The sequence below is a fragment of the Barbus barbus genome, assembly GCF_936440315.1.
Source record: "Barbus barbus genome assembly, chromosome: 38".
Taxonomy (NCBI): Eukaryota; Metazoa; Chordata; class Actinopteri; order Cypriniformes; family Cyprinidae; genus Barbus; species Barbus barbus.
Window position 1 is genome coordinate 12,361,565 of NC_136716.1, and position 22,857 is coordinate 12,384,421.

Genomic DNA, 22,857 nt, shown 5'->3' on the forward strand with positions numbered 1-22,857 from the left:
TTCAGTCATAAAAGAACAGTGACATCAGAATACGAATTTATGTATATAAAACCACCATTTAAACATTATAACCATATAATTGGCTACAATAACGTGTAGGCACTACCTAATAGCTATCAAGAATAACAGACAGGTCAATTAGAGGTTACTTCATACATTACTACCACAGCCTTCTCGGGGTTGTAAAACAGAATATTTATGACACAAGTATTGGTTCAGTGTATCCCCTTCCTCTCTCCTGACTCGTCTATGACTCTTCTATCCAGCTCCATCTTGTTTCGTGACAGTTTCCCATGGACAAATGATTTCTTTCACACCTCCTCTTGCTGTATCAGGACTGTCGTCCTCTTCATCTTCTGAATCAATGGGGTAGATGCGGCATTCAGGTGGGATGTCAACTTTGATTTGAAAAAAGCTGAAAAGGCAAGTTTGGTTATTTTTCATATATTGTAAAATCACATCAAAATAAGGCCTAAAAGTGCATGTACTAACTTTGCAATTCTTCTGGGCTGAGGTTGTGTAAGCGGCTCCACTCCAAGCGGCTGTACTTTGCCTCCTCCTGAAGCTACAGCACATTTCGGGGATAGGCTGGCAAAGACAGATGGGGCGTTGCATCCTCTGCGGAGGAGTTTGCTCAGTGACAGAGCCATACGAGACTTTGGGGCAGGTGGCTGATTCTCTTCCTCTGATACTGATGCCTCTGCAATTGATGGAAAATGGGAGGAGGAAGGCCCTCCATTGCCATCAAACCTCCTCTCTGAGGCTGGAGTGCTGTCGATGGCGACACTGATGGGAGACGGGCAGGCAGCACTGTTGGGCAGTGTCATGAGCCCGGGGGAGGCAGTGGACTGTGCTTCACAAATGCCTGTATACACTGCCAGATGAGGCACAGGTGCTGTGAACCGGCAGAGCTGTGGGACACAGTTCATGCAAAGTATGTATTAGTACTAAATACTGTTTTTGTTGAGTAGCCTGCAATCAGGAGTAGAAAATATAGACCATGCAATACAGTGCATTTCTGGCAGGAAGTCCATCCAACGAATCAATGAAATGCATATGAGATGTTTTGAATTTGATGGTCAGAGTAAATTGTACTGATTTTGTCTTCTGGGAAACATGTACCTTCTGTAGCTTCTGAAGATGCAATACTAAATAAAATAATAAAAAAACATATTTAAACAAATGTTTTAAGAAATGTAAGAAAATGTACACATCTTCATTCTGTTCAAAAGTTTTTACCCCCATTTCTTAATGTATCTTGTTTCCTTCTGGAGCATCAATGAATATTTGAACCTTTGTAACTTTTGTAAGAGTTGCACACGAATCCCTCAGTTGCCCCCGATACATATATACTGTTATATGTGTATATATATGTACTGTTCTGTATATATACTGATTAAACTTTACTGCTTCATAACTGCATTTGAATGAGAGCAACACAAACATGACGTCAAATGTTTAAATGTACTCCAAAGATTTTCAAGGCACTGTTTTTACCATAAATTTGCATCCTATATTTGAGACAGTTGGTGTTACATTCTCAGAAAAAAAGGTACAAAGGGTCCCCCTGCTAGGGCAGTAACTTTTCATAATAGTACCTTAAAGGTACCAATTAGTACCTAAAGAGTGCATATTAGTAGCTTTTTAAAGAACACCACCCCAGTGACAGCTGTTGTACCCTTTTTACCCCCCTGAGATTAATTTAATTATTAATTTGTGCTTTGCAAATATTACTGTAATTTGTATTTTTTTTTTTTTTGCATCTAACATCCTATTATTCATGTTTAAATGAATTTAATCAATTTTTTTATTATTATTATTTTAATTTTCTCACCCTCGTGTTGTTCTAAACCCATTTCTTCTGTTGTACACTACAGGAAAGGTTTAGCAGAATATTTGCTTTCTTCGATACAGTGAAAGTGAATGATACAATGAAAGGTTACTGTCAGGCTACATTAAAGCATCATAAAAGAAGATGCAGTGACTGCACACTGACACTGTTGTCTTGAAAGTCTTGCTTGCCAGCCAAGGTCACCATTCTCTTTCAATGTATAGAAAGAACAGCCTGTACTACTCTTGTGCTTATGAAATAAAGCAAGTCATTGCAGGTTTCAAAACACATGAAGGTGAGTTAATGATGACAGAATAGAATGTTAATTACCTCTTAGTTAATGACATGAGGTCAAAGTTATTTTAGACAAGACTATGCACAAACCGATGAGATACATACATACACATTTATACACATTTCACTCAACAACAATCACAAATGAAAAAAGACAAATGAAGTGACAATAGATGGCAGAAATGGTTTCAGTATGTATTTTAATAAATTCATGATTTACAGCAAACTTGTAAACAGAACAAACATGAGAAAAAAAACTAGTAATGAGGAGGACAATATCTGATCATTTCTGGTTGTATGAAATGAAAAGGAGATGTATGAAGTTCGACACACAGGAGATGTATGATGTTTGACAAAACATAAATATGACAGATTAAAAATGATTGTGATTGACAAAACTGTGAAAGAACAACATAATGGCCTAATAAAAAGGCTAAATGGACATTTTTGATGCCATTTCAAAAATATATCAAGCAAACTTTCAAAAACTACAAATATCTGTGTAATATTACAAACATAGCAACATACTCTCTATATAAATAAATTGGCTTGCAAATCTGTTTATTGCTTTAACCAGAAAGGTGGTTTTCCTTTTTGTTTATCATAAATATTTGCTCATAGCTATTCTTTGTGTTCTAAGTCTCTAGGGTCACTTTTTCTGTTTCCTTTCCAGTTTGCTCATGACCTGTGTGATGTCCACCGGGCCACTTGCTGCAAGTTTGGCCTTCTGTTCTTCCTCCTGCTGTCTGAGGATGATGGGACTCAGGCTGGGCCGCCTTCTCTTGGCATTCTGCTCCAACTGCGTCTCACTAGGACACATTTGAAAAGAGTAAAGAATATTTTTAATGTCACTTATGCATTATAAAGCAGTCTTTTAATATATTGGAACTAACAGAAAGGTGCATCTCACGTGAAACCGTGTGGTTCAGGAGCAACGGCCTTCTTTTGAGTTTCCTTGAAGACTGGGGACTTGAGATATCGCCCATATGAGTCCTTAATAACAGATCATAGCCAAAATTAAATTCAAGTTTGTAAACAGCACAAGGCATTTGAGCTGTAAAGTTTTGTGAGATCAGAGACCTTTTTCATGAGCATGTAAATGTGAGTTTGGGCAGCATCCAGTACATAACGATGAGGATGTGCCAAACCCTTCACTGTTACGTCCATTGTTTTGCCATCAATGTTGATCCAACGTGGAGCTCCACGGGCCAAAAAGGTCCTAATCAAATAAGAATAAAAAATGCCAGAGTTAAATGCTGATATTTATTATTTATTTATTTGTCATTAGTTTCATTAATGAAACTAATTAAAAAAAACAGAATATATATATATATATATATATATATATATTTATATAAATATATTCAGCAAGGCATTATTACATTTCAGCTGCTGAATATGTTTGCTTTCCCTCACAGAAATAAATTGCCCAAAATGTGTTCCTTACTTATATATTTGCTGAGCTTTTTCTTTCATTGTCTCAGCAGCACCCCATTTCAGATCCTCACACGCCTCCCAGAAGGCAAGATTCTCACCTATTCAGCAATCAGATTATAGTCACAGTCTCCTCTAATAAATAATAATCATTGCAGTTTTGAATATGAAGATCAACAATTAAATTGGTTTCTTAAAATAGGGTAGATCTAAACCAACAGGTTACCTAATAAGTGTAATGCCAACATTGTTCAAATGTTAGAATCTAGTGGAGCAAGTTTAGAAAAATGCATACCACTGAACTCTTTTTTAAGGAAAAGGCGGAAATCGTCCCTTCCCCGAGGGTCCATAAGCAGTTCTCCAAAGCTGAAAGTCCATCGCTCCACCCTCATTTTAGTAGGGGTCTCAACACTGTATGAACCAAACACACAATATTTAATCAAATGTTTAATTAAGAAAAAACAAGCTTTTATTTAAATAAAAATGTTTGTATCTGGCTCACTTTGGCATGTTGAGGGTCCAATATGTAACATCATCTGTTAACCAGGGGTTGCTTGGGAGGCAGGCATGGAGAAATGGGTCATGCTCTTTGCATGTTGTTGTGTACTTAACAAGTCTGCAAAAAAATATTATTAAAATATTATTACAATACATTAAATATGTGTAATATAATTATGTATTAAAATAGTTTTATATAATATATTTACATTTTTTTTTTTAAATATACAGGATTCTACCCATAACATAATTTATATCACAGTAACATACGCTCCAATTGACACAGACGACTTCACCCTTGGTCTCATGATACACTGCTGTGTGAACATAATCTGCAAGAAAACACAATGATTCATTGGTCAAAAACAAACAAAACAAAAAAAAGATAATTGCTTTTTGCATCTAAACATCTGTACTAGTTAAAGTTCTTTGGTACTTACTATTCTTCTGTAGTAGTCAGTTGTTTTATTCTGTAAAACAATTTTAGAAACAGTTTAAGTGCAAAGAAAGGAAGTGGTGACACATACTAAAGGACAGTTTTGAAAGCAAAAGATTGACATTTGAGAATGTTTGTGTTATGAGTCTCAGTGAAGAGAGAGTGAACAAGGTCTTCTTGTGGACTTGCAATGTCATTTTAAAAAGCATGCACTCATTTCTATTAAACAGAGTCCATCCAATTTCATGATCCTCTGAGTGTGTGCTTTCATTTTGGAGTTATCTGCTGTTTCTTGTCATGTGTCTCAACAGATAAGTTTAGGAATCTGTAGAAAAGAAAGAGAGAAAGGGTGTAAGACAAAGCTATTTTATTGAATGCAATCAGACCTTTGCAGTGGCAAGCAGTCAGATTATGATCATTTAAATCCTATTGGATATAAGCTGACATACTAGAAATATCCTTGATAAGCCCAGCACAACAGTCTCTCAAATATAATCTCAGCAGTAGTATCTGTTAGTGTTGGATATACAGCTCCATGTCTCATAACAAGATTCTTTATCAGACCTTCTATACGACGTCAAAAATGTTTATTTTATCTCTTTAGAATTTATGATCATTTTTCACACATACCTTTACCTCCTCCATATTGGGGTCGACCATCCTGTCGTGTCCATGGTCCATGGCACTAACTGTTCCTGGCTATTGAGTGCAAATAGCACAATTGTACTTTTACATCTTTAAGTCACTTTGCAAGGAAATGTCACTTTAATTGACCTTATATTCTCAGTCTAAAGGTAACTCACCGGTGGCCGATGTACAACCCAGTAGGCCCGTTCCTGACAGTCAAAAACCACCCGGTCTGGCTTCTTCCTCTCCTTACCCGCCCTACACAAAAAGCAATGTGTCTTTTACAGTGGTGGACAAAATTATTAGAACACCTGACAGATCTGAAAATACTGAACTTTTTTGCCTCCAAAACATGATTTCATTTCATAATGTTCATGAAACATACAGATGATTGCTCTGAGCACAACAAATATCAGATGAAGTGAGTCGAACTGTTTTTATCCACTTTTAACTTTAAAAGTACCATAGAATGCATTGATACAATATTTTAAATTGTTCTCTGATATCTACATAGAAGGTATGTGGCTTAGGTAAGGGCAAAACATCTCCTGAAACTGTTTTACATGTCCATTTAAAGCCATAGGATTTGTCCCTAGATTGAAATGGGTCATGAATATAATAATGTTGAGCTCTGCTCTGATTGGCTGTTTCACAGTGCGGTTTATGTGGTAAGTGAAATCTTATTGGGGGGGGAATTTGTGCTCTGCATTTAACCCATTCAAGTGTGCACACAGTAATGAACATACACCCAGAGGCAGCCAATGCGGGGAGCAGTTGGGGGTTTGGTGCCTTGCTATACACTCACCTCAGTCGTGGTATTGAGGGTGGAGAGAGTGTTGGTTATTCACTCCCCCCACCTACAATCCCTGCCGGACCTGAGACTCGAACCCACGACCTTCGGGTTACAAGTCCAACTCTCTATCCATTAGGCCACGACTGCCCCCTATGTACTGCAATGTAACAGGCTACCGCTAGCAAGGAGCTAACCATGTCCCTTTAGTGGCTGGCGTTATTTTATTAGAACGCGTTATTTGCTTTCCGTGCCTTTCTGAATACAGACACCAACCCATCCCTGCACTTCACATCCCCTGCACAGCCTGGAACATAACATTTATTTCCATGATCTGCCATTTTCTGTTGTCCTGGCTTGTTTCTTCACAATACCTGCAGAACTTCTGATGGTTCGGCAGGCGGCTGGCCTAGAAAATGGGCAGGTATATGCAAATGTTGGGGGCGTAACTATTAGTGATCCCGACTGTAACGTCACAATCGGTGTTATGTTCTGAATCGCCTATTTTTCAGTGGTCTTTTGCATTCACGAGATTTACATAAGAAGGAGGAAACAATGGTGTTTGAGGCTCACGGTATGTCATTTCCATGTACAGAACTCTTATTATTCAACTTTATTATTTTCCATTCTATGGCACCTTTAATATTTGGTATGTCCACCTTTTGCAGCAATTACAGCAGCACATCTCTGGCATAATGTCAATATATTTCCTGAGAACTTCAATACTAATGTTATCCCATGCCTTCTGCAACTCAAGCCAAAGGCTTTCCTTTGAATGTACAATAGATCTGTCCATTTTATTTTCCAACTCGCCCCAAATTTGCTGGATGGGGTTGAGGTGCAGACTTTGAGGGGCCATTCCATCAGTTCCAGCAGATTCCTTCCGCTGCAGGTAGTTCTGGCAATAGTTTGCTTTATAGGTATTGTAATTCAACAAAAACAACTGAAACCTCTCTAAATTTGCCAAGGGTTCTAATCATTTTGGCCACCACTGTATATGCTGAAACCAATAGCTATATAAATAACATACACACTGCCTGGCCAAAAAGCTGCTGTTTGGATTTAAATAAGCAAATACTGAAGGGTCTAGGATTGGATTATTTTTGCAGTGATTAATACATTTTCGGCAACAATTAACCCTAATTGATGCAGTGTGTAGCTTTAAATAAAAAAAAACATGTCTGAAAAAGTACCTAGGATGACAATGACCAGATTCATTGGGCTCAAATTGCGAAAGAGTGATTCAGAGAGCATGAGAAATAATTTTCATACATGAATTGGTCACCATAGATTTGTGTCCTTAACCCTTCTGAAATTCTTTGAGATGTGATGGAGTCAGCTTTAAAGAAAGGTTTGACTATCCCATTGTCAATACAAGATCTCGGCCAAAACTTAATGCAACTCTTGATGGAAATAAATGTGGTGTTGCATAAGGTAGTTGGAGCAATGCCACAACAAACATACACAATAATCAAAGCTAAAAGCTGTCAAATTAAATATTAGAATATGCTTTTTTGACCAGACAGTGTATGCCTGAGCAAGAACTAAGAATCACTAACCTGTGTATACACGGATTGATTGTGCTATGATAAATCATAAATATTCTGCAATATTTAAAATAAAGTGTGACCCACCTGTACTGCTCTTTGGCCTGCATTACAATAAAATCCCACTTGTGATTCATCCATTTGTAAAGATTGTTGTACTGTTCCTGAGTAGAGAAACATGCACATTTTATGTCTAGTCTTGTAATTTGTCATGCAATTTATTATAGTGAGTTCCTCTTCCTCTGCATTACAACATAGGATTTCAGAGAAATTAATATATATTTAATACATGAGTTTTAAGACAATGAAGGATAAGAAGTTCAATTACCTGTTCATACAGCTCCAACATCCCTTTCTTGCGTATATTTCTCTTTGCCAAATAAATTGCTGGAAATACACATATAAACATCTGACCTTGCCAGTAAAAGCCAATTTAAAGATGTGATATGACTCAACATGAAAGCAATTTATCACATTCTTTATCTCAGACAGCTGTTTGAAGAATAATGAATAACCTCACTGTGAATTATAGCTATGACAACCTATCAGGATGCATGAAAAATAAAAGATGATTACACACCATAGTCTGTGTCTTCCACCGGCCACTGCTGCGCAGGCCAAAAATATGGGGTCTGGAAGAAGAAATGGAAAGATTAGTACAAAGCATATGGAAGGAAGAACTCTTGTATGCTCACCAAGGCTGCATTTATTTGATCAATAACAGTAAAATAAGTAATATTATGAAATATTATCACAACTGCTTTCTACTGTAATATATTTTTTAAATGTTAATCATTTCTGCAATGGCAAAGCTACATTTTTAGCAACCATTACTCCAGTCTTTAGTGTCACATGATCATTCAGAAATTATTCTGATATGCTGATTTTGTGCTTAAGAAACTTTTCTCATTATTAACAAAGTTGTAAACATTTTTTGTAAACATTGCTTAATATTTTCATGGAAACCGTAATGATATGTTATCACAGTATTTGGAGGTTGTTTGTGAAAGTTACCTGAAAGCGGTACAGGGATGTGTCTGGTTTAAGGATGAGTCTCTTATGATCTTGTAGTGGATAGATGTACCCAAACGCCACCATCATGGTCCCCATAGCTCGAGCCTCTAATTTAGAGTGAGAAAGTTACTTAATGCATTTAAACAAGACCCAAATGAACAGTTCACCAAATCACACCATCAAATTGCATAGCAAGAATATCTTAAAGCATATCTGTAATACTTTATACGGACCTGGAGTGGGATATATTTTTTCAGAATTATTATATTACAAAAAAAAAAAAAAAAGTACTTGACTTACCCGTAGCATCTATTTTGAATCGATTAGCGATCCATGCAACAATATCTTCCCCTGAAAGAACAATGTACGCAATAAACATGTTAACAGTTACAGTAAAACATTTCAGAATAATAAAAGACTGAATCAGTGGGTGGGAAAGTTGGCCTTCAGATTGAATGTGCCCACCAGGAGTCATCAGCAAAACGTACACGCCAGCATTATTATAGTTAAAAAACTACTACAAAAAATAAATAAATACAAAATTAATTAATTAAACATAACAAAATGTGTCACTTGAAATAAAGTAAATGTGAAATAAAATATATCAAATAATTATTTCAGCTAGTTGCCAAGAAAACATTTCTCATTTTCATTTAGTGATGCACAATACTAAAAAATAAAAAAAATGACAAAAACATACAAAATGAAAACAGAAAGCATACAAACAAACAAAAAAAATCATAATAATAATAAAACCTAGTACCTCAATGATACTCAAATAAAACTAGAGAAGCATCCTGGCAGCCAGTCAATAATAATATGAGCATTTATGAAACATAATGAGAAACTATTAAAAGAGTGTAACTTAGCGGAACTAAAAAAATAAAGCATGTTTTCACACAATCTTTGCAAATGCTCCTTTTGCGCGTCAGTCTCCCCGACATCACAAACACAGCTCTAATGGGTCTATAAAAGTGAAGGCATGTCTTAACCAGTAAAATAGGCTATTTTCAATAAAAGGTCCAACATATTAGGAATAATTTTAACTAGAATTTTAACTTATCAAGAAGAAACTTTGTTTGTCATAATGATTGAAACACAAACTTTCCATCAAATTCCTCAATCTTTGCAAAAACACAGTCAATGTTTACCCTTGCTTTGCCTTGATGTCTGTCTCTGTGTATTTTGACAAGTCTTCACATTTTGGCTTTGAATTTCGGGCCGAATTCAATGACTAGATGAATATGTTATGGTCCTGAGCCTTCCACAGAAGATATATATATATACACAGTGCCCTCCAAAAGTATTGGAACAGTAAAGACAAAATTGCTCAGTTGGCTGTGTAGTCAAGACATTTACAAATAGGATTAAAAGATGAATATGAGACAAAACTACAGAATGTCACATTTTATTATTGGGTGATTCAACACATAGATGTTTTACCAGCTAAGAAGTTCAGCACTTTTAGAGTTTCATCCCTCTATCTGATGTGAGCATAAGTATTGGAACAGTTGCCTCACAGGTCTTTCTAAGTGATCAGCTGTGTCCTGTTGCATTCATTCTTCAGATATTAAAAGCAGGGAATGTGTCGTATCAGTTATATCCATTACTTCTGCAACCTGAATCTTGCATTCGATGATGACACACACAAACCAGGATGAAGATGAGGGAGCTGACTTTGAGAGAAAAGCAAGCAATTTGGATGCTAAAAGAAAAGAGGAAGTCAATTAGAGCTCTAGCAAAAATAAAGGGCATGGAGAAATCAAGAGTTTGGAAACCACCAGGAACCAACAAGACCTGATCGGCTGAGAAAACAACAGTAGTTGATGACAGACAAATCATAAAAGCTGTGAAAATGAATCCTAAAAGACGTGTCTGTAAAATCACCAACAACTTCCAGAAAGCTGGGTGATGCTCTGACAATTTACTGTCCTCAGGAGACTTTGTCTCATATTCATCTTTTAATCATATTTGCAAATGTCTTGACTCCACCGCCAACAGAGCAATTTTATCTTTACTGTTCCAATACTTATGGTGGGCACTGTATATATTCAGACCACATTAAAGGGTAACTCCACCCCAAAATGGAAATTTTGTCATTAATCACATTAATCACATTAATCACAACCTATAAAAGCTTCCTTCGTCTTCGGACTACAATGTAAGATATTTTCGATGAAAACCGGAAGGCTTGTGACTGTCAAACAATTGACACTGTCAAGACCCAGAAAAGTATGAAAGACATTGTCAAAATAGTCCATCTGCCATCAGTGGTTTTAGGGGTGTCGCGATATACCGGCATTGACGATAACCGTGATATTAAAAGCATCATTTATCGATATTGTGTTAATTTAGTGTGTGACGATATACCGATAACCGCAATATTTAAAAAGAACAAGACTGATAACACTACATGTAAATACTCCAGCGCCAGTATGGTTGACCTCCCTGACACCTGTCAAACAAGAAGAAGACGCAGCGCTCGCAGCTACTCCGAGGAGGGCCGTGTTCATCAGAGTAAGTTGCCATTATTTTACATGTCATAGATGTTTTCTGTGTTCATATATTTAAGTAAAGGGTGATTATTTGAATAAGTACCGCGTTTTCTTTACTCGTCTTATTTTTGTATTTGCAATCAATACGGCCTGTGCGTAGTAACACTTTATTTCTTTGTTCAAATCTGTTAACAGTTACACGATTAAAACTGATAAAAACTGAGCGACCACATTGCTACATTAAACTCTGTAAAATGTTAAGCTGGGCGCAGTGCCATGCACTTAATGCCTCATCTGCGGTCGTTCTAGACGCACATTAATACTGAATTAGCAGCGCTCTTACTGCATGACTTCAGTGGCGCCTGTGCAACTATAGGTTAAAGAGCTTAAAATATGTGTACACAAGTTAACAGGTTAAAGTATCAGCTTAGATGATAATATGGCATCGCTTTACAATAAGGTTCATTAGTTAACATTAGTTAATTACATTAGTTAACATGAAATAAGAATTAACAATTTTTCCACAGCATTTATTAATCTTAGTTCATGTTAATTTCAGCATTTACTAATGCATCATTAAAATCACAAGTTGTGTTTGTAAACATTAATGCACTGTGAACTAACATGAACAATGAACGACTGTATTTTTATTAACATTAACAAAGATTAATAAATTGTGTAATAAATGTATTGTTAGTTAATACATTAATGTTGACAAATGACATCTTATTGTAAGGTGTTACCATTCATATTTATTCATCATACTGCTGAACTTGACAGTATTTTCTCTCGTTATTTCATAGGAGCTCCAAAGAAGACAGAGAAATCCAGAGTCTTGCGTTTATCAATATCCTTATGTTTGTTGGGTGAAAAAGAAAAATAATTTGACTGATATTTTTCCCCCACCCCAAGGTTTCTTTTATCGTGAATTCTTATGGCCACAATAACCGTGATATGAAAAATCTAATATCGTGACAGCCCTAGGTTCAACCATAACGTTATGAAGCCACACGGATACGCTGTGCTCTTTCAAATCAAAGCGTAAACAAGCGTATCCTTGTGGTGTGGCTGACACAGAACACCGTACCTTGTTTGTGTCCAGCGGATATCCTCCAAAATGGCACTACGCTGATGCAGAGGAGACGAATTGTTGAATAAAGTCGTTATTTTTGCGTACAAAAGGTTTGTTTTCTTTGTGTACAAAAAGTATTCTCGTAGCTTCTTAAACTTATGGTTGAACCACTGATGGCAGATGGACTATTTTGATGATGTCTTTCATGCTTTTCTGGGTCTTGACAGTGTTAATTGTTTGGCAGTCAATGGGACAGTCACAAGCCTCCCGGTTCTCATCCAAAATATCTTAAATTGTGTTCCGAAGACGAACGAAGCTTTTACAGGTTTGGAACGACATGGGGGTAAGTGATTAATGACAAAATTTTCATTCTGGGGTGGAGTAACCCTTTAATTATAAATTGATCAGACTTTGTAGAAACTTTCAACCAGTATATCAATAAAGTGTTTATGAAAAACTTTGTCTACCATAGCTTTAAGAGGCAGAGAAGAGTATATGCAAAGTAAAAATGTTGAATTGGAAGTAAAAATGGAGGCAGAGAATAATTACAAAGTATATAATTTATAAGTTAATCATTTATGTTTATTTATTTTTGAATGAGAGATTCATAAAGATTACTAAAGGAAAAACAACAGACAGTATTGGACACAATACAAAGGTGCGTTCTCAAAATAGGTATGACTCTGTGCACCACTGTGTGTCCCGCTGAGGCTCTCGTGATAGGAGACTAATGAGAAGATCTCTGCAGGAGTGAATCTGAGTGGCTTCATTAGTGTCTGCTAGCCTGAGGAGCAAACCAGATCATTTCAATGAATTTTTAACTAAAAACCTCAGGTGTCTTTCCACTATATAAATTACATCAAAACTACTGTGAATAATCCGAGGCGTCAATTAAGTTTAAGCAATCACAAATTCAAGTTAATCATACGCCGTATGTTACATGTAGCATTAAGACCGACAGTAGAGATTACAAGAGCTCTCCTCCCTGAAACCATGCAGCCTAGAGGAGAGAGTCATTGCAACCAGCTGCTCAGAGGTTGTCATGGCAATAGATTCTTCAGTCTCAGACCCACATAATGCATGGCGCACACAGATGACTAGTACTCCCGAAGAGTAATCTAACTGCAGAAATCAATACAAATGAGTAGGTGTGCCCACTATTTTTAATTACAAGTGCTGTGTCTTCCATCTCATAGTTTTCATCAGCTTGAAACCTGTAAAGATTGGCTCTTGAGTAATAGTAGCAGCTATTTCTGAGGATCTCACCTGTTATAGCATGTGGGATGGTGGTGATTACAAGCCTCTGGGTCTGAGATTTCACTCCAGTTTTGGGGTCCTGCATCTCCAACACCGCGCTTTCCACCTAAAATGCGAAAAAAACGATATGTACAATATAAAACATCTCTTTTTTTACCTTGTGGCAGCCTGTGTGCACATCTCACTAAATTATTCCACCATGAAGTCATCCCTGCTGGTTTATGGTCTGAAGGGGCTGTGACCGACCTCTTTGAAATATGCTCTGTGATTGATTTGTGACTCAGCTGTTTGAAGTTTTTCTTGCTTTGTCAGGGTCTCTAGCTTTTGAAGACTGTTTGTGAACTCTTGCTGCACCCTGGTCTGGATCACAGAAAGCTCTTGGCCAAGTTATTGGGTCATTACTATCTGTGCATTGGCAAAGAGCAAAGCAATGCACTAATAAAACATATTCTAGTGGATCACACTGTGGGGGGATCATTTCAAGCATGCAGTTTGAAGTATCATAGTGATAAAATAGGGACTGCATTATATGAGAGGCTCATGGCAAAGCTAGACTAATACCATTAGCACACAGTGACCTTACCTGAGCGTAAGCTGCTAATAAACAATTAACACACACTGTAAAAATGTTTTAATTCATATGTCATAACATCTTTACAATGCATTTAAAAGGTAACAGTTTCTTTCATTTCCAAATTTTTTTCAGTTTACATTTTTATTGAGTTTTTATTTTGTTTTCTTCATCAATTAATTAATTTTAAAGTGGTTGAAAATTTTGATTTTGACACCAGATTCATCTTTGTTATTGTTGTAAAGCAATTAATTTTACTTTTTTATTTAGAATATTTATAACATACAGCACTGAGTAATAATAACAATTAATTTTGTAACTGGAAAACAAATGAACAAAAAAAATCAATGTACATGGAGTGCCGAATCAATAAAAAATCCTTACCTGAAAACAACGTAGGAAAAATGTAGCTATGTATGTATGTCATGTATGTAAATTAATAAAAAAAATAAATAAAAAAAATAAGCCTAACAATTTCATTTACAATTTTAATTGATTTAATTGAAAAGTTTATCTGTGACCAAAACAAGGGCAGAGTTCGCATATTCATAAAATAATTTGTTTCTGTTCCAGGTAACAACTATTTTTGGGGGGGCATATATAGGCTACAAGACGCTTTAATATTCTGAATGGATGGGATCACCATTGAAAGTGAAATTGATAGCCCACAACATTACATGATAATTAGGATTGAAGTAATTATATTGCTGCGCTCAAATACAGCAAGACAAGCAGAAATATCACTGGAATTTAAGGCATGAAGGATTACTTGTTAGATTATAGAAATCAAATGTAGCATTATTCCTATCTCATTCGCGAGAACGTAAATAACACAGATGAGCTATGGATGATGCTCTCAACCCACCTTCTTCAGGCATGCCATACGCGGTCTGTATCTCTGCCCATGGTCCCGTACGTTTCTTATGGTCATATTCGTTTCTTCACGCAGTCACAGTCTGTCGACAGTCGAAGACGAGAGAATGAAAGGGGAAATACTCGGTAGGTAATCGTACTATCGTTTTGGCTGTCTAATCTATAATCATCACTGATGCACACAAAGACGATGGCTGTGTGCGCCAATCAGGTAACAGCTCTGCTCATGTAGGTAACCTGAGGGCAGTGATTACAGTAACACGATAGATGGCGCTGTGGTATCATCTTTTTCACATGAAGGCACCTGGGGCTGACAACAAACTACACGATTGAAAAAAAAAAAAAAACTTTTGATTATTATTATCCATAAACCATTTCTTATTGTGGTTATTATCGTATATAAAAAGGTTTTACTGCAAAGAAAAAGAAAATCTGCGCATGTAAAATGTTTATTTTATTATCATTCATATTATCAGAATCAGAATGAGCTTTATTGCCAGGTATGTTTGCACATTCGAGGAATTTGTTTAAGTGACAGTAGCTCCACAGACTGACAGCAACAGGACAGGACACAGATAACAAAACAAAAAAATAATAATAAAAATGCACAAATATACAAAATGGACAATATGCAAAATAGACAATTCAGTATGTACAGGTATGTTAAGTGCAAATTTGAAATGTAATAAGTATGTGTGTTAAATAAAAAAATAAAATAAAAAGAATGATAGCGTTGTGTTTGTTAAGAGTTCAAGTGTTCATGAGATGGATTGCCTGAGGGAAGAAACTGTGTCTTGTGTCTGGTCGTTCTGGTGCTCAGAGCTCTGTAGCGTCGACCAGACGGTAACAGTTCAAAGAGATTGTTTGCTGGATGTGAGGGGTCCAGAGTGATTTTACCAGCCCTTTTGCTCACTTTGGATAAGTACAGTTCTTGGAGAGTGGGGAGGGTTGTACCAATGATTCACTCAGCAGTCCGGACTACCCTCCGTAGTCTTCTGAGGTCAGATTTGGTAGCTGAGCTGAACCAGACAGTTATTGAAGTGCAGACCATTTAGGCTCTGCAATTAAAAAAAAAGAAAAGAAAAAATGTTATATGCTTGTGTTGTAATTTGAGGAGGTATGTCTGTAAAACGACGAAGCAGACTTCTAAAAATATGCTCTGGACAATAAAACTTTATGACGGCAATTAGAACTTCATTATTTACACAATGGCAAATGAACAGGATCCTAACAGGATGGAAATAAAAAGCTAGGCCTACTGCAGAGTATCAAGTTGATATATATATACGATGATATCATTAAGGAACTTATTTTTGTCAGTTAAATGAACATTACTAAGATTATGGAGTACTGTGTAAAATATGAAGTTATAGAATTTACAAGAAACACCTGCAATACTTATCATGCCAGAAGTGGCAAAAAAAAAAATTACTCAAATCAAATTATTTAAAAATTAAAAAATGATGTTATTTACTATATTGTCAGTTGTGTAAAAACAGAGTACTGTTTTATCCGATAGGACATGACGTAGACAAGAAAATTTAATGCTTAGTAGGAATTTCCCAACCCAATAAATATAACTGATTAAACAATAAATAATTATCAATGTACTTTACTGATTTCCAAACATTAAACCACACCCGTGGTATCCGCCTATTTGTAAAGAACACGTGAACGCGCCTCGCGCGGCAGAGCGAGTGATGTATCCATGAAGTCGTTACTACAAAGATGGCGGATTTCCTGCCCTCCCGGACTGCTATAGTTTGTATTCCCAGTTGTCTTCTCTCCAGCGGCGAAATTGACCAATTTAGAAAGTCTAAGGAGATCGATAAAAGCCTGTCTCGAGAGAAGACTTATGTGAAGAAACTGGTGAAGATCTTGCTGTTAGGAGCAGGCGAAAGTGGCAAGTCAACTTTCCTCAAACAAATGCGCATAATTCATGGGCAGGACTTCGATCAGCGGGCCAAAGAAGAGTTCCGGGATACGATCTACAGCAATGTTATCAAAGGTACCACGCCAGTAGTTTCAAATCGAAAGAGAGAAGTAAATTATTTAAAAAAGGAACACTTCAATGAAAGCTCAATTTTATTGTGGCTGCAGGTGGAAGTGTTTTATCCACTTCTTTCGCGTAACTTTACGCAAACTTTCGATTGCTCACCCTGCCCATACACGACGGCGAGGCTAGTGGTCTTGAATTCAGGGTTTGTTGAACTCCAGTTATACATCTATCAAATGAAGTATATGGAGTAAGAAAACACGACTGTTTCGAAAACATTTCCATATGTAACGTTAGCCTATGTTCAAATCTCACATAAAACTTTCAGTAAACTTCGAAAGAAAGTACAGCGCCTACTTTGGTCTGTTAGTCTAGTCATCTGGATGTGTGATTGTTTTATGACATTATTCTGATATATGTATCTCAATTGTTTCTTGAGACATACCTGACAAAACGGGAACAAATGCTACAGATGTTAGGAAGGAAAACAAAGCTTTTTAGTCATGTTTAGGTTTGATCTCCTGCTTCCACTTTGACAAAATGCTTGTTTTTCCTCAATATTAGTCAACACCTTTCAATACAAATATTTATTTAATATGTATTATAGATATCCCCTTACATGAATGAATGATTAATATAAGGATGACTAATTTTATGTATTACTAAACTAGTTTTAATGCCATTTATTAAATGTAGAATCATTTCTGTTTTTCTAATGTTACTAGCTACTAAAATTAGCTACTTATAATTCAGGAAAATTAGCTTCTTAACAATTTCTTTGCCATTTGGGTGCTGAAATCGACATGCATATTATTAGTCATTTTATTTAAGAAGTAAATTTATTTTGTTCACTTTATAAGAATTTTTTGTATACTGTATAAAATACTTAGTTCTAGAACTCACTGTAGCCCATCTGACCTCGTTGACCTTATAAAAGGGAAATATAAAAAAAGGATTTTCATTTTTATAAGTCTGATGATGTTGACAAAAAAAGAATGCATAGTAAACTAATGCCATTTCATTTTCTTTTTAAAGTACATCATATCAGCCTCAAATGTATTTTTATAGGAATACAACATGTAAATATCTCTAATTTCTAATATCTCTGTTTAGGTGTCCGAGTGCTGGTGGATGCCCGTGAGAAGCTGCACATCCCTTGGGGAGATCCTGAGAATCAGGTTCACGGGGAGACAGTGATGGCCTTTGACACCCGCTCATCCCTGATAACCAAAGGGATGGTGGAGACCAAAGTCTTTCTGAACTACCTGCCCTCCATCCGTGCCCTGTGGCAAGACAGTGGTATTCAGAATGCTTATGACAGACGGAGAGAGTTTCAGCTGGTAAATATGAAATGATCACTCATTATTTAATTATTGTACATCGTTCAACATGATCATTTCAGTTGTTCTTGGTTCTAAAGTTTTGGATAAAGAATCCACTCAATCTTTTTCATAGGATTTGTGTAATTGTGGGGGCTGTGAACCTGAAGGAATGTTGATCTGTTGTTAAACAGCTTGGTATTATGATTCATGGCAGATAAGCACAGTGTACTTGCATAATTACTCCCAATCAAGTTTTTGCGACAAAGCATTAATCGCGGTGAAATGTTTGCTTATATATTTCATGTATTTGGAATGTAATTAAGGAGCCATTTTTTTATATTATTGGTCTAATTATGCTCAAGAAATCATGTTTGTTGTTAGCGTAGCGTGGATAATGGTTGAAACCTGAGAGTAATGCACGGGTATGAGTTGAACACAAATGAAGTGACTTTACTCCTGACAATGAGGGCATTCTGTCTGTGCATGAGTGTAGTTTGCATTTCAGTAATGAAGATAAGATCATGCATGTTCAGGGGTAGAACCCTTGTGACTGAGATTAGGATTTAGCTCAAATTTTCCAACTAAAATCTCCAATTGTTGTACAAGTTGTGATTTAAAACATGTTTATCCGTATTTATTTAGCAATAAACATTCATTTTTGGTGACCAAGTCGCTTTCTCTACTTGCTTCTGATTTGCATACCCCACAAAGCAAGCCAATAAGCAGCCATGCTGCAGAGCCTCATTTTCCTGATTTTGTGTTAGGTAAAATTGCTTCTGAATAAGGCCAGAGTAACCTAGTATATCATTGTAGGGTCTGCCTTGGACCAGAAGATCTGGTGGAAAATATTGTATGGTTATGCTGTATTGTTTGTGTGTGTGAGTGTGAAAGAGAGAGAAAAAACGAATAACTTGCAATTATTTTTATTTATTTAATTTTTGGACAGGGATGTAGAGAGTAACAGGAAATGGATAAACTAAGGAAATTGGGACACAGCAGAAGACAAATTCAAAGTTTCACCCTCTGCACCACAGCTCACACACTGGAGACCTAACAATGAATGTGTATCTTTTTTCTTCTTAGGGTGAATCTGTGAAGTATTTCCTGGACAATGTGGATAAACTTGGACAATTGGTAAAAAAATTGCATTTTAAATGTTAATGTCTTCTTCAGGTATCTAGAGCACAAAGTAGTTGATAGTATACCTGTATGTACATGATCCAATTTAAGGACAACACATGAGATGTACACAGAAATGAAATGAAACCTAAAGTTCAAGCAGATTTTGTTATCCATTAGGAAGGCTAGGTAGGGTGTACTGACATTAGTTTGGCCGTATTGAATTACTGGTACGTATTTTGTTGCATTGTACCATGTTAAGGGTGGACGATGTGACCCAAATCTCATTACAATGAGTAATTCCATTTCACAAAAACTATATATCACAATAGCTATTTTTGCTTGAAAAAGGTTATGATATCAAAATTTGAATTGCCATTGATTGAATTGTTAATTCTTGTACAAATTTGGATATCACAGCAACATTATAAACCAATACTAGCTTAACATAATTAAAAATTTCGCAAGCTTACTAATTGCAAGCAAACAAAGAAGCTAATTATGAACAATAGGGCAATTAAACGAATATACAAATAAATTAAATGATGCTTGAAGCTTTTCAGGTAGTTCTATGAGAAATAAGATATACTGCAGAAATTGAATGAAGAATAAATGGGGGGGGGGGGGCACTGCATAATCTTAACTGTGTAGTATAAATGTATATTGATCCTTGTTAAAGGTAAAAAAGTTATTCAGTCGAGCAGCGAGTAATGTTTTTTTTTCTTTCTTTGATTGATAAATGACATTAATGACTCAGACTCCAGCTGCTGTCACTCTAAGACTTAATGCATTGACACATGCCCCCCCCTATACTACCAAGACAGATGTTTTGACATCACATTCTGTGTATTTGACCACTTAATCACCACAAGCTGCAGAAGTGAACTCAATTTGGTATTTGCGTGATTGTTTCTGTTTGTGCACTTCTGTTGTATGGGCACAGAAACAGTCACTCGGACAGCATTCGAGTACCTAATTGAGTTCTCATTTGTGGCTTATTGGGCTTTGAACAGTTTAAAATAGCTTGAACGCTTAAATTGGCAAGGCTTAAAAACATTGAAATATAAGCATTTGTCACAGCACAGCACTGCAATGTGACATGAGCGTAATTTCTACTGGTTTATTGTCTTTACGGGGATATCGGCCATCTCTAATACAGGTACTACATTTTTATAAATGTGTAGGGTCTTGTAGTATTATGGCTGTCTGATTTTTGTTTTTTTATTTAATCTCCAGGACTACTTGCCCAGCCAAAAGGATATACTGCTGGCACGAAAGCCCACCAAGGGTATCCATGAGTACGACTTTGAGATCAAGAATGTTCCTTTCAAGATGGTGGATGTGGGAGGGCAGCGGTCAGAGCGCAAGCGATGGTTCGAGTGCTTCGACTCTGTGACCTCCATCCTTTTCCTAGTCTCATCCAGCGAATACGATCAGGTGCTCATGGAAGACCGTTCGACCAACAGGCTCACGGAGTCACTCAACATCTTTGAGGCCATCGCCAACAACCGCGTCTTCGCCAACGTCTCCATCATTCTCTTCCTCAATAAGACAGACTTGCTGGAAGAAAAAGTTAACAATGTGAACATCAAGGACTACTTCCCCGAGTTCACAGGGGATCCCCACAATCTGCAGGATGTTCAGAAGTTCCTGGTCGAATGCTTCCGTAACAAGCGTCGTGAACAGCAGCAGAAGCCTCTTTACCATCACTTCACCACCGCCATTAACACAGAGAACATTCGTCTCGTCTTCCGTGATGTCAAAGACACCATCTTGCACGACAACCTTAAACAGCTTATGTTACAATGAAAGGCACTGATTGGCCTTTAAGAACATTCCATTTTAATTAGGTTTTTACTTTATTTAATACGAAGTACAAGTGGTTCAATACATATTGTGGTTGAAGAAAAATAGATAGTATAATTATGCAACTTAATTTTTTTTTTTTGTGCATATTACAGTCATACGTACATATGCAAAGAATTTGATATCAAAGCAACCTTTTTAAGCTGCTTGTTGCCATATCAAATATGCCAAGGAATGGTCCTCAGTTATTCACCAAAATGCTGTAATTCTGATTGTTTACTGTATGTTTATGAGCGCATATTTTCGTATAATAGAACTGTTAACACTCCTGTAACCCATTGTCTTAACACCTGATTTTGGTAAAGCTTTTCAAAAAGAAAGTGTGAGAACTCAGGGCTTTAAATATTTAATTCAAAGAGCTCTTCTGCTCCAGTCAGCAGGTTATGGGCTTGATGTGTCTGGTTATATAAGGCCCCAGTGTCTGTTTTTTGAAAGTAGAACATGGTTTCACAGCCTTTGTCTTCCCACACTCAAAATAACTTTTTGTTGCACTCGCATCATGATATTAAATTAGTACAATTAAGGTACTTTTGTATGAAGTACTTATTTGACATATTAAGTTTTTTCATATGTAAAGGGAAAGTGTCTTTGTACAGAATGTCTGTACAATTTCTTTTGCTCTGACATTACCCCTACCCCCCACCCCCACCCCCAAGCTATATATTTTACACACTAACGTAATACCATACATTTATTGTATGTATTCTAGAAGCCTTGAAATTCAATACAGAATTATTTTTTTGGGGGGGGGGGGTGAATTCACTTTAAAAACAGAAAGTAGCCTTATGTCTTTGCTCCTGTGTAGGTTAAAGTGGACTGCTTTAGCTCAGAGTTTTATGAAATGACCTTTAAAGCAGTCCAGGTGTACTTCTGTGTATTGGTTACTACAGACTTTTTTTTCTTTTAACAGGCCAAGCAAAGTCACCTTTGCCTTAAATGTCTGTAGATCAATCAAAGCTGGTTTAATGCAAGATAAATTCAAATGTGTTGATGGAGAGGCTAAGTCTTAATATAATCTTATTGAAAACAAGCACTGTAATCGGACTGTTGGTAGTAAATTGATATTAACTGATTGCCTGAATTAAGGTGTTTATGTATAGAATCTGTACAAAAAATTTTGCTCATGCAATGCTGTCTATCTTTGTCATGGCCATAATCACTTGCTTTTTGTGTAGTGTTTTCTTACTGGTTTTTTTTGTTGATCACATTCGTTTAATTCTGTTTATTAAATCTGATTATTTTATCCGAATGGTTGCGTATTCATTTTACTGTTGTCCGCTCATTTTAGAAAATAAAAATGAGGCCATGTTGACCCAGCATCCCACTAATAAAAAATCTAGCATTCCTGAATACCTACGGTATTTAATATGGCCTTCTAGGTATAGTCTGAAACACATTTTTGTGCTGTTATTTTGTTAGTGCATTATGTTATGAAATATTACAAATTATAAACGGGATTAATTACTCATCCAGGTCCAGTAATGTTACTTTTTACAGTGTAAATATAATATGCTTTTTAAAATATATGTCTGTAGTTAAAATAAATAAAGCTAATTAATATTTATTGGTTTAAAAAGACTTACGTTTGAAAAGGTACCACAATGGCAGCCAAAGTGGATATCTAAATGTGGTGTATGCAGTTTATGGTTTCTGTTTACTATTTTCAGCGTTTTATCTGAAAAGTCCAGTCTTCGACCTTTATCCTAGAACACATTTAAAGGTAGCTTTGCTTTATTAGTATATGTTGACATGAGCTTCCTCTTTCATTTAGGGTAACTTAATCTTTTTTGTGCTGTCATTCAGTATGTTTATGAA

The 22,857-nt window shown here is 36.3% G+C and overlaps 2 protein-coding genes across 2 annotated transcripts; one reads left to right on the top strand and one right to left on the bottom strand.

The window, feature by feature from the left end:
* Window positions 1-258: 258 nt before the first annotated feature.
* LOC306857771 (regulator of G-protein signaling 9-like) lies at window positions 259-14,797 on the bottom strand (the record flags this gene model as incomplete). Its single annotated transcript, XM_079397903.1, has 19 exons — window positions 259-415; window positions 493-911; window positions 2,811-2,934; window positions 3,036-3,118; window positions 3,206-3,344; window positions 3,573-3,660; window positions 3,855-3,970; window positions 4,062-4,175; window positions 4,328-4,389; window positions 4,498-4,527; window positions 5,130-5,192; window positions 5,297-5,378; window positions 7,545-7,621; window positions 7,786-7,844; window positions 8,038-8,089; window positions 8,472-8,578; window positions 8,772-8,822; window positions 13,305-13,401; window positions 14,732-14,797. The coding sequence occupies 19 exons, from the start codon at window positions 14,795-14,797 to the stop codon at window positions 259-261; spliced, it is 1,986 nt and encodes a 661-aa protein (XP_079254029.1).
* Window positions 14,798-16,431: 1,634 nt separating this feature from the next.
* LOC306857726 (guanine nucleotide-binding protein subunit alpha-13-like) lies at window positions 16,432-21,723 on the top strand. Its single transcript, XM_079397838.1, has 4 exons — window positions 16,432-16,747; window positions 17,849-18,075; window positions 19,141-19,191; window positions 20,413-21,723. Exons 1-4 carry the CDS (start codon window positions 16,468-16,470, stop codon window positions 20,983-20,985), a joined length of 1,131 nt encoding a protein of 376 aa, XP_079253964.1. The 5' UTR covers window positions 16,432-16,467; the 3' UTR covers window positions 20,986-21,723.
* The last annotated feature ends 1,134 nt before the right edge of the window (window positions 21,724-22,857 follow it).

What these genes read in the sequence shown, in the direction of transcription:
- LOC306857726 (XM_079397838.1), top strand. Translation starts at nt 16,468, where the DNA reads ATGGCGGATTTCCTGCCCTCCCGGACTGCTATAGTTTGTATTCCCAGT. An exon ending in GACGGAGAGAGTTTCAGCTG is followed by an intron (nt 18,076 to 19,140) that starts GTAAATATGAAA and finishes TTTTCTTCTTAG; the next exon opens with GGTGAATCTGTGAAGTATTT. An exon ending in TGGATAAACTTGGACAATTG is followed by an intron (nt 19,192 to 20,412) that starts GTAAAAAAATTG and finishes TTTAATCTCCAG; the next exon opens with GACTACTTGCCCAGCCAAAA.